Source organism: Delphinapterus leucas, chromosome 2 (genome assembly GCF_059928025.1).
Source record: "Delphinapterus leucas isolate spDelLeu-1000000601 "Yukka" chromosome 2, BTC_Dleu_Yukka2, whole genome shotgun sequence".
Classification (NCBI taxonomy): domain Eukaryota; kingdom Metazoa; phylum Chordata; class Mammalia; order Artiodactyla; family Monodontidae; genus Delphinapterus; species Delphinapterus leucas.
The window spans coordinates 82,996,251-83,008,871 of record NC_143130.1 but is presented as its reverse complement, the minus strand read 5'-3'; the positions used below and the strand labels follow the sequence as shown (position 1 = coordinate 83,008,871).

At 35.9% G+C, this 12,621-nt stretch overlaps 1 protein-coding gene across 1 annotated transcript in view; it reads left to right on the top strand.

Moving 5' to 3' along the window:
• UNC13C (unc-13 homolog C) overlaps positions 1 to 12,621 on the top strand; it is a 385,689-nt gene that overhangs the window by 20,450 nt on the left and 352,618 nt on the right. The window contains exons 4-5 of the mRNA XM_089906237.1: positions 5,626 to 5,853; positions 6,811 to 6,952. Of these exons, the coding sequence (XP_089762363.1) occupies positions 5,626 to 5,853; positions 6,811 to 6,952 (370 nt within the window). The remainder of the gene's footprint in view (positions 1 to 5,625; positions 5,854 to 6,810; positions 6,953 to 12,621) is intronic.

Below are 12,621 nucleotides of genomic sequence, written 5' to 3'. Positions count from 1 at the left end.
GGTTGTCTTGAAGACGGGGGAGTCTGGGGCTGTTCCTTGAAATATTGAAGGTATGTTAAAAGAGGAGGGTTAAGATTATCTTGGTTGTAAAGCAACTAAAGGGAAAGGGTAGCAAGCACGAACTACATGCCCACCTACATGATTTCATGGGAAAGAAAAGCAGAAGTGTCAAAAGCAGGTCCACCTACATGGTTTTACTGGTAAAAAAAAAAAAAAAAAAAAAGCAATCAAGTTTCTCATACTAGACACTCTTAGGGAGACACGTGCCTTAATATCAGACCCTGAGTGTGCTTTCCAGGTTTATTAACCACCTACTACCTCTGGGTTCACCAGCCTCAAACACAGGTAAGGGTTAATGGATGTTAATAATAAATTATTATTATCATTATTGTTATTATTATCTTCTGCAGTCTCTTTGAACTCTGTTGTCTTTTATCTTCAAGCACTTCATTGACTCCCACCTAGTAAATAGCTATAAAGCATTTAGCCTTTGGCAGACACTGAGCATGGCACTGTCCAGGGAAAAGTTTTCAAGGAGTTGTTTCACAGGGCAAGTAATTATGAAGCTCAGAACCCTAAAATTCTTCGTTAATGTGAAATTCTTTAACAAATGCTTATAACTTCACCTCTTAGACATTCTGAAATCCCTACACTTATTCAGTTATTATTATTGAAACTATATGCATTATCTCATTTAATCCTTACAATGACCCTGTAAAGGAAGACACTACTATTATTTCCTTGTGTTTCTCAGATGAAGAAACTAAGGCTTACAGAGGAATTAACTAGCACAAGTTCAAATGGTTAGTAAGTGGCAAATCAGGATTCACACACAAGGCTGTGGTGTTCTATATCCAGAGCACCATGAGCACTATGCTCTCTTGCCTTATTAAAAAGTGATTGTCTTGGGCTTCCCTGGTGGCGCAGTGGTTGAGAGTCCGCCTGCCGGTGCAGGGGACACGGGTTCGTGCCCCCGTCCGAGAAGATCCCACATGCCGCGGAGCGGCTGGTTCCGTGAGCCATGGCTGCTGAGCCTGCGTGTCCGGAGTCTGTGCTCCGCAACGGGAGAGGCCACAACAGTGAGAGGCCCGCGTATCGCAAAAAAAAAAAAAGTGCTTGTCTTGATTGATTTTTTTGCATTTATAATTGGATTTATGCCCTTGCTTTACGTTATTAAATTCATGAAGTATATATGCCAACCAAATTCTGCTTTATAATGGTGGGCACCCATTTGTTTTCTGAAAATCCCAAATCTGAAGCCAAGGGCCAGGTGTATTTTGTCTCTTCATAAAATATATTCCACAGCATGTTTATCATTTTAGATAGAATTCATTCTTGTTTCTTCCAGGATTTTGGCCTTGTGGTCACAGTGTGCAAGAAGTTTATAGCACATTAAATTAAACCCAGAGCCAATTAAATACTCAAATATATTGGGTTTTTTTTAGATTCCCCCAATAAACATTTTATCTTCTCTATTTATTGAGTGTATCCTATTTTCCAAGCGATGTGTTAGATACTTGGAATACACCTTTACTTGTGGTTGGCCTTGAAGAGTAGTGTGTGTGTGTGTGTGTGTGTGTGTGTGTGTGTGTATATATATATTCAGGTAGTTTTGTCAGTGTCGGTTGATAAATATTGAAGAATTCTGTGAGGCAGTTCCTTGAAATCAGCCATGCAAGGAGTATTTACACCCCAGAAATCTGTTAATGCTCTAAATGAAGTTTGGCTTTTGTTGTTCAGCATTTTTCCATGGGGGAGGGGAGAAAACGTGACCACTGAATTTAGAAAGCCTGCATTTCTGTTAAGGAAGAGATAAGATCATATGCTGAGAATGGAGAGTAATGGCAGCGGTAGGTGAATTGAAAAGAGTAGAAATGTTTTAGAACAGCTGTTCAGAAAAATAGGAAAGAGAAGAGACTGAGACCACGGTGGAATCATACATTTGTTACATGCATATAGATAATTATTTGGAAGGAAAACTGAAATTGTACGCTGCCATGTAAAAGTGGTGAAACTGTGACTTTTATATGCAATTTAGATGCTTTGGGTAGTGAATAAAACTTAAAGAAAATGAAGGTTTCTAGTTAATTGCCTGTTCCATTAAATTAGGTGGAAGGGAGCCATGTGGGATAAGTCTGCCTCTGTCTAAGGTTGAAATTTCTTGCAGTTTTGTTGTGCATAATTGTATTAATCTGTCAATTAAGTGTTTTTATTTATTTATTTTAAAATGTATTTTTTTATTTTTGGTTGCTTCGGGTCTTTGTCAGTGCGCACAGGCTTTCTCTAGTTGCAGCAAGTGGGGGCTACTCTTCGTTGTGGTGCGTGGGCTCCTCATTGCAGTGGCTTCTCTGGTTGCGGAGCACGGGCTCTAGGCATGCGGGCTTCAGTAGTTGTGGCGCACAGGCTTAGTTGCTCTGCAGCATGTGGGATCTTCCCGACCAGGGCTCGAACCCGTGACCCCTGCATTGGCAGGCAGATTCTTAACCACTGCACCACCAGGGAAGTCCCTAAGTGTTTTTAAAAGTAACAAAGATGCATTCCATTTGGATAATGTATTACTCTTTTCTTTTTTTTTATTATGATCCAGAGCCTGATTTTTTTTTTTAAACATCTTTAGTGGAGTATAATTGCTTTACAATGGTGTGTTAGTTTCTGCTGTATAACAAAGTGAATCACTTATATGTACACATATATCCCCATATCCCCTCCCTCTTGAGCCTCCCTCCCACCCTCCCTATCCCATCCCTCTAGGGGGTCACAAAGCACCTAGCTGATCTCCCTGTGCTATGCAGCTGCTTCCCACTAGCTATTTTACATTTGGTAGTGTATATATGTCAATGCTACTCTCTCACTTCCTCCCAGCTTACCCTCTCCTACCCCCATGTCCTCAAGTCCATTCTCTTTGTCTGCATTCTAGCAGCTTCATTGAAATACAGTAATACGTCACCAGAGATCAACAATAAAGGAGATCAATAGAACTCAAAGAACAATATCAAAGAACAATAAAGGAGTATGTATTACTCTTCCAAGTGCTTTCACTGTGTAATATCTCTTGATCTCCTTTATTGTTGATCTCTGGTTGATGTACTACCATTAGAGAAATAAGATGAGATATATAGGTTCAATAATTAACAGGGCAATGAAAAGTCATTGTAGATGAGTTATAAAAATTATAAATTTGTCTTGTATCCCTGAACTAAATAGATCTACTTTGAATCACTTTCTTCAGATCAAAAATATAAAAGTAGAACTTAAAAAAAGCTATATATCTTTTCTAGAAATAACAGTTAAAAGGCTCAAACATAAGTCTCTCTCTATTAACTTGCTCTCCTAGATTGGCGATTTCACAATTTATGGGTCTGTATGTTGTCTGTACATATTGAGTAGATATTCTACTCCAACATCAAAAGCATTGGTGAATGATTTCAAAGCTAATTGTCAAGCTTTCCTAGTTAATTCCTTAAAAGAATTCAATCGGCAGTTTTTAAGTACAGAGATTTGGTTTCTTAGGAAGAAAAATCTCTTGACATTCCAGCCTTGAATTTGGTAGTTATTACCTAGAATGAACATTTATTATGTGGATGGCAGTCAGCTGGATCTTCCTGAATTTAGAAAAGTAATCCAGAATACATTTAACTGTTGGGAACTTTAACCCACTTTTCTAGAGCTTTGAGGGCATAATAGCCACAACCGTAATAGTTGTTTAGAAATCTGGGGGGAGTCAACATTTTTATGACACTTTGAGCATTCTTAGAATGACCTTTACAAACCAAACTTTTGAGGCACTTTGAATCTTGTAGGTGACTTTTTCAAGGCACTGGTGTTCTTTGTTTTTAATGAATATTCCAATACTTGAAGTAAAATAGCCTTTTGGGGAGTTGTAACTATATAGTGTAGCCTAAGCTAATTTTACCATGTAAGAATTAATGGTCTGTGGAGCTAAACCATTACTGACAAATTACAAAAATGCTTAATTGCTTAAAGGTGCACAATTCACAAATGTGTAGCTGTTTGAGGGCATGCTTTAACAGATGACTAGGACCCTTAGAATGTCCTTTCAAATTATATCTTAAATGGAATACATTAATTTTTAGTATGTTTTTAAATGTGGTATAAATTCTCAAAGGTTAAAAAAAAAGGTAAAGACAGGGAAACTGCTCTTCCTGCCAATAGATTTTTCATCTCTTTTAGTGTACTCTAATTATACCTTGATTACTATGAATGTATTTTTTCTACTTTGGAAAATAAATGTTTTATTTTCAAATAAATGAAGATGTTCACTAAAATACTGCTGTTAAATTTTAGATGAATTTATTACGAGGAGAGTTCAGAGTTGACTTTTTGTATTTTGTCTTAGCTTCTGTACTTAAATTGGGCATAACACTCACAGAAGTAGACTCAAAGAACATTACTGAGGCTATCCTTTGTGATAGGAATTGTACAGATAAATTATCACATTCAGTCTCTAAACTCTATTAGTATGCTTATTTCAGAAATACAATATTTCAAAAAATATAATACAAGTTGGGCAGTATTTACAGTAATGGAGATAAAAATTGGAATGATTACCACCTATAGACACAATTTTCTTCTTCTTTTCATTATATATCAGTTGCTTCTGTACCAAAAAGTGTTTGGTTTCAGCAGCGACAGTTCCTATAGACCCTGATACATGGGCTTTTGCTTTCCTGCTTCAAACTCAGTAAGGAAACATGAGAGCTGGAATCAGGGTCCACTATTTGCTTGTGGAATACTGAGCAACCCAGAGGCCACATAAGACTATCCGGTTGGTAGTTGGAGAAGGTGAGGGACCCAAGAATTGGCTTTTGGAAATCCTTCATTGCCAGGATTTGTGTTATAAACAAAAGTGCCCAGAAAGTTGAGACCGATCATGAAAAAACAATGTCTTAGAAAACAAAACAGAGTTTTGGGTGGAAAGTGAAAATTCAGCCTGTTTAAAACTATGGCCATATCACAGAATGAGAGTTCAAGTCTGTGGTCCATGAGGTAGAGGTAGTTCAGCCCAGTGGTTTCCACATCCTTTTTAAATAGCCGAATTACTTTCATTCCAAGTAAAATTTTACCCTATATTTCAACATAACAAATAGTGGTGGTATTTATTTTGCAGAGAAAAATTTAAGCTTTTCATTATGATAAATTTCATCAATTAAAAATAATTAGGTACTTTAGATGAACACAAGTATTTGAAATACTGATTTTCAAGTGACATTTGCCGTATGCATCCAGTCTGTTTCTCAATTTTGTTTTGGTTACTCAGTGAGTAAATATTTGTGGTCTATAACAGATTCAATTGTGTGCGCTCCTTTTGGTTTTGAAATTTGTGTTTAAAAATTCAAACCAAATATTTGCACAACTGTGATTCAGTTCAGTAATACAACTGAAAAAACTGGGATCGTGGAGGTCCATTTCCTTGCCAGTAACACAAGGACTAGTCTCAGCATAGAGCTTGTTCCCCTGATATTTTTTGAAAAAGCCACCCTGACTTCTCACAATGAAAGCATTCATTCATTCTCATGTTCTTCCTTTTTTTTTTTTCTCCCTCTCTTGGTCCCTCAAAAAGTAACTTCATGTATATTTACATCACCATTGATTTTTCTATTATAGGAGCGGCAGAAAAGAGTTCTAAGCATGGTGCGGAAGACAAGACTCAGACCATTATTACAGCCATGAAGGAAAGAATGAAGATCAGGGAGACAAACAGGCCAGAGGTGTTTGAAGTAATTCAGGAAATGTTTCAGATTTCTAAAGAAGATTTTGTGCAGTACACAAAGGCGGCCAAGCAGAGTGTACTGGACGGGACATCTAAGTGGTCAGCAAAAATAACCATTACAGGTAAAAATAAGCCTTTTTTAAAATTTTCATTCCATATTGAGATTTTTATATGTCTTAGAAATCACCGCTACTAATAGTTATAGGTAAGATAAGTAGAATTTTTCAATCTTGTCAATATTGAAGTCTAATTGGTACTTCAAATTTCTGAAATGTGTACTAGATAATTGAAATCATTTCAGTCTATGTCTTGTTCTAATCAAAAGCTCTTCAAGAGGAAGAAAGTTCTATTTTGTAATATACTCATCAATACCCTGCAGTTTACAAGAGACTAGCTTTGTTGCTGCCTGTCACTGATAAATGACAAGAGTAGCCAGTAATCTCTTCGGTCAGTTTTTCTTAATGAGAAAACAAATATTGTTTTATATACTCCTGGATCGGTATCCCTCATTCATTTGGTCCTTGATTTGGCAATCTGAGTTTAGTGATGTCTAATAACTTGAACTTCTGAAGTTGCTTGTACGTAACAGCAACTGCATATGTTACATGTTGATATTTACCACGCCTTTTAACTTACTCATATTGTATTCAAAAGGTAAAATAAAGAAGCTTCTGTTACTGAGTTGAGTTGATCAATACTGACAGTAAATTCATAAATAAATACATTTTAAATCACAGACCTTTGAATTACGTTGGGTAATTTGCTTATTGTATGTGCATTCTCATTTATCTATACATGGTGCAGTGATATATATGAGTATATAGCTAATATGCATATGTATGTATACCACTACTGTCATTACAGGCAAAAGCAAATATTCATGAAAGGAAGGTTTTAATGTTCCGTGATTCATTCTTTTCTTAAACATTTTGTTAAGTCCTGTTGCTCATGAAAATGAAAGCAATGGGGTTGCATTGCAAACCAAGGGGACAACGAAATAGAAAATGTTTCCTTCATTATCATTTTTTTTGTTTCTGAGGAAATCTTTATATTAAAAGTTTGAATTTGGTTTATTTCAGTGGTTTCTGCACAAGGCTTGCAGGCAAAAGACAAAACAGGGTCAAGTGACCCATATGTTACAGTTCAAGTCGGAAAGAACAAAAGAAGAACTAAAACCATTTTTGGAAACTTGAATCCAGTATGGGATGAGAAGTTTTATTTGTAAGTAAATAATGAAACTGTTACAAATATTAAAATATTTCAGGATAAATTTAAGACAGGCATTCACAGTATGCAAGCAATAATTATCTCATATTTTAATGGTATCTATGCATAAATTATAAAAAAGTAAAACTAATATTATGAACTCAGTAACCTCATAATATTTATTATTTATTCTTCATCTTGAGAAGCAAGTGAATTAAAAAAAATATTACAAACAAAAAAGTTGGCACAGCTAAGATGAGTTTGCAGGAGAAAAAAAAAAGATTATGACATGATCTGTAACTTGGGTTGACCCAATCTAGTAAGGAATTTACAAGCTTGATTCAGCAATAGCTTGGCATCTGAAGATTGATGACTAAAGACAATAGAAAGATTTGGGGCATCACCGGGCCCATTATAGCTACACCAGCCTGTACTGATGAAATTCTTGATGATAACTTTTAAAACCTCTCATTTTCTGTGAGGTCATTTATTTTAAATCTCTTATATCCTGTACCAAACAGCAAGAAATCATTTTTTGTCAAGGCTTCTTTTCTTTCTATTAGCCCTTCTTGGAGAGAGATAAGATAATTTCCAATTACCATTTGGTAGAAATAAAAAGCCCTAACTGTGAGTTTAAAGGCAGACTGTTCTTTTTCTCTCCTTCTTTCTTTGTTAATAGTTTACACATTGATCTCATAAACATGCTAAATGAGCAAACTCAACACATACAGCTTGTTTGGGAATGTGGACAAGAGTATATATAAAATACAGAATTTCACATGTATATTGGCTGATGAAGGGAGTGTTAAGAAAAGGGTGTGGAAAATCAGTTGGGACCCAATAACAGAGAGTACCGTGGAAAAAGTTAAGAGCTTTCTATGCTTCCTACTTCAGACTGCTGGGAGAAACCATTTTAATATCTCTTTGTTTGTTAAGAGAAGATAAGAAATCAATTGATAGTCATAAATTCTTAGTCCTAAGGCAGTCAAGTTAAGTGAATAAAGTAGGATAAGGGCAAAAAAGGGGAGGGACTGTGGGAAGCTTGAGAGCAAGTGACTTGGGAAAGAGACAGCTTCCACTGCCACGCAGTCCTGCAGCTGCAATGCAGCTAGAGTTTCTAGTTTCTTAGGAGAAGCTGGACATTTGAAAGTTTAAAAAGAACTTTATTGAACTATAATTGGAAAAAAAAGTCTACATCTTCAAACTGTACAATTTAAGTTTTGACGTATGTATACCCCATGAAACCATCACCACAGACAGGAAAATGAGCATATCTATCAACCCCAAAAGGTTCTTTATGCCCCATTGAAGCCATCCCTCCTGACTGCCCGCCCCCCCATGCAGGCAATCACTGGCTGGCTTTATGGTGCTATAGGACTTTTTTTTTTTGCATTTCTACAATTTTATGTGAATAGATCTTACAGCATGCGTCCTACTTTTGTGTGTTTTTTTTTCACTCAGCATAGCTGTTTTGAGATGTTGTAGGGTTTAGCAATAATTTATTTCTTTTTATTGCCAGGTAGCATTTCATTGTATTAAAATATAACCGTTTGTTTATGTAGTCACCTTCAATGGCCATTTGGTATGTTTCTAGTTTTTAGCTATTAAAAAAAAAAAGTTGTTAGGAGCACTTATATGGACATATGTTTACATTTCTCTTGAATAAATACCTAAGACTAGAATAGCTGGAACATATATTAGGATCATGTTTAATTTTTAAGACTCTTCCTAAGTGCTTGTACCATTCTATATACATTTTCACCACCTATGTATGGGAATTCCAGGTCATACAAATCCTTCCAGTGTCAGGCCAGTCTTTTGGATTTTAGCCATTCTAATACATGTGTCTTGTTATCTTATACTGCTTTTATTTTGTATTTATCTAACGATTAATGATTTCAGGCATCTTAGAATATGTTTATATGCTATCCATGTGTCTTCATTAGTTAACTGTCCAAGTATTTCGCCCATTTTTATTTTTGTGTGTTTTTATTTGTATAAGTTTTATATTTTTATGTTTCACACGTTGGTCTATGATACATTTTGATGTGATTATTTATAATGTGGTATAAGTTATAGACCCAAGTTCTTTATTTCGTATATGGAAATCCAATGGTTCCTGCACCATTTTTTGAAAACACTGTCCTTTCTGTACTAAACTGCTTTTGTACCTTTTATAAAATTCAGCTTTCTGTATATGTGTGGAGATTATTCCTGTTTCTGGATTTTTTATTCTGATCTTTTTCTCCATGTATATGCCACTACCACATGGTCTTGATTACTATAGTTATACTTTATAATAAATAAAGTCTTAAAATCAGGTAGTGCTAGCCCTCCAACTTTTTCTTTTTTTCAAAGTTATTTTATCTATTTTAGAATCTTTGAATTATTTTCATGTGAAGTTTTTAATTGGCTTATCAGTTTTCACACAAAAGAAAGCCTGATACGGTTTTGATTGCTTTATTGCCTTGGCTAAGAATTCCAGTATAATGCCAAGTAAAAGTGATAAGAGCAGACATCCTGGCCTTGTTCCTGATCTTAGATGGAAGACGTTCCTTTCTTGATTAACTGTGATATTAGCTTTGGGCTTATTGCAGATGCAACTTTTCCAGTTAAGACAGCCATCTTCTACTTCCAGTAGGCTAAGAATTTTGATCAGAAATCAATATTGCATTTTGTCTAATGCTTTTACTGCATCTATTGAGAGAATCATATAATTCCGAATGTCATTTTTAAAACTTTACTTGGCCGATATTGTTCCATTGTCTTTGTGTTTGCCTCGCTTCCTTATTTTCAATGATAAATCTGTTGTCTTCTTTGTTACCTTGTACATGTCTTTTCCCCCCCATAATTGCTTTTAAGGTTTTGTTTTCTTTACTCACCTGTACAATTTGACTGCAGTGCGCCATGGTGTAATTTTCTTTGTGTTTCTGGTGCTTAGGGTTTATTGAGCTACTTGGGCCTGTGAGTTTGCAGTTTTCTTTAAATTGGGGGAAATTTTGGCCACTGTTTCTTTAAATATTCTTTCTGTCCCTGTCTTCTGGAGATTTCACTTATACATATATTAAGCCTCTTGAAGTTGTCCCACAGGCCACGGATGCTCTTACGTTCTGTTCTCTCTCCCTCTCTCTCTGCCTCCCTTCCTTTCTCTGTGTTTCACTTTAAATTATTTCTATTGGTAGGCATTCAAATTCACTGACCTTTTCTTCTGTAATGTCTAATCTACTCTTAATCCAAGCCACTGTGTTTTTCATCTCAGACATTTATTTTCCATGTCAGGGAGTTCAAATTGAGTCTCTGTATCTTCCATATCTCTACTTAATTGTTTTTAAAATTAAGATGTTATTGGTGGGGGGAGGTTCATAGGAAAATTTGGGGGAATGTGTAGTGATTTCCCATGTACCTGCTACCCCCACGCATGCATAGCCTCCCTCCATTATCACCATCTCCCAGCAGCACGTGGGTATATTGTTACAATTGATAAACCTACATTGACACAAGATAATCACTCAAAATGCAGAGTAGACATTACCTTTCTCATTGTGTTTTACATTTTATACATTTGGGCAAATGTATAATGACATGTATCCATCATTATGGCATCATACAAAGTACTTTTACTGCCTTAAAAATCCTCTGCGCTTCATCCATTCATTCCTCTTCCCTCGCCAAATCCTTGGCAACTACTGATCTTTTTACTGTCTCCAAAGTTTTGCCTTTTCTAAAACGTCATATAGTTGGAGTCATACAGTATGTAGCATTTCCAGATTGACTTTTTTTTTCATTTAATAATATGCATTGAAGGTTCCTCTGTGTTGTTTCTCATGGCTTGATAGCTCATTTCTTTTTCAGCACTGAATAATATTTAATTGCCTTGATGTACTAGAGTGTTTTTATTCATTCACCTACTGAAGAACATCTTGGTTACTTCCAAGTTTTAGTCATTATGAATAAAGCTGCTATAAATATTCATATGCAGGTTTTTATGTGGACATAAATTTTCAGCTCCTTAGGGTAAATGCTATGGAGTATGATTGCTAGATTCTATGGTAAGGGTATGTTTAGTTTTGTAAGAAATGGTCAAACTGTCTTCCATAGTGGCTGGACCATTCTGTGTTCTCCCCAGCAGTGAATAACAGTTCCTCTTGTTCCACATCCTCTGTAGCGTTTGACATTGTCAGTATTTTGAATTTTGGCTGATCTGGTAGGTGCGTATGATACCTCGTTTTAATTTGATTTTTCATTTAAGATGATCCATGTGGAACATCTGTTCATTTGCTTATTTGCAGTCCTTTTCATTATCTTTGGTGAGGTGTCTGTTAAGTTTTTTGGCCCATTTCTTAATCGAGTTGTTTATTATTGAGTTTTAAGGTTTCTTTGAATATTTTGGATAATAGTCTTTCATCACATGTGCCTTTTGAAAATACTTTCTCCATGTCTGTGGCTTGTCTTCTCATTCCCCTGACATTGTCTTTCTCTACTTACCTTTCTGATTCATGCAATACTCATAATAATTGCTTTGATGCCCTTGACTGACAATTCTAACATTTGTGTCCATTCTTGGTCAGTTTTGATTGATAATTTCTTTTCCCTTATTTTGTGTCGTGTTTTTCTGCTACTTCATGTGCCTGGTAATTTTATATTGAATGACAGACTTTGCAAATATTACTTTGTTGGTTGCTGGATACTTTTGGCATCCTCTAAATATTCTTGAGCTCTGTTCTGAGACATAGTTAAGTTACATGGAAACATATAGTTCTTTAGGTAGGTCTTGCTTTTTAAAATTGGTTAAGCGGGAATGAAATAGCACTCAACTTCAGGCTAATTATTCCTCAGTACTGAAGCAAGACTCTAACATGTCCTCCACCTACTGACTCATGAATGATAAGGTTTTCTTGTCTGTGCAGTAGACACAAACACTATTTCTAGCCTTGGTGAGTGTTGGGCACTGTGACATCTAATCCTTTCAAGGGTGGCTTTTAACCTGGCTTTGGGTAGTTTCATCACATGCGTGCACTTATTACTCAGCGGATTGCCCAAGATGAGCCTGAAGTAGATTATTGCTTTCTTTCTGTTCAGTTCTCTTCTTTTTGATAGTATGTATGCCCTGTGACTTCTAGCTACATTGGCTTTTTCAGATTTTCACCTCTGTCGTTCCAACTCAGAGAGTCCAATGGACTCCACCTGGGTTTTCTCTCTTTGCACAGTGGCCTGGAAACTCCCTCAGGGAAGTAAGCTGAAGTAATGGTAAGGCTCACCTTGTTAATTTTTTTCACCTCCTTGAAATCACTGTTCTTCTTTGACAGATCTTCAGTATATTGAGAAACAATGTTTTATATATTTCGCTCACTTTTTGACTTTTCATGTGGGGGGAGTCTCTAGTCCCGGTTACTCCCTCTTGACTAGAATAGAAAGTCTGGAACTTTGAATTTAATTGATAAGCAAAACAAAATAAAACAGTATGAAAGCCAACACAGAACATGTCAAACAAGGTACAACCTTTGGAGGTATGTGAGCCATAGGTTTTCAGTTGCAATCTATGAAATAAAGCATCCATTTAAAGAAATGCAGTAGTAGAAATATTCTAGTTTTATAATCCTGCAAAGGACCCCCTTTGACAAATCAGCTGAATAATGATAAGTGCATGCATATGAGGAAACTTCCCAAGACCAAGGTAAGGTCCA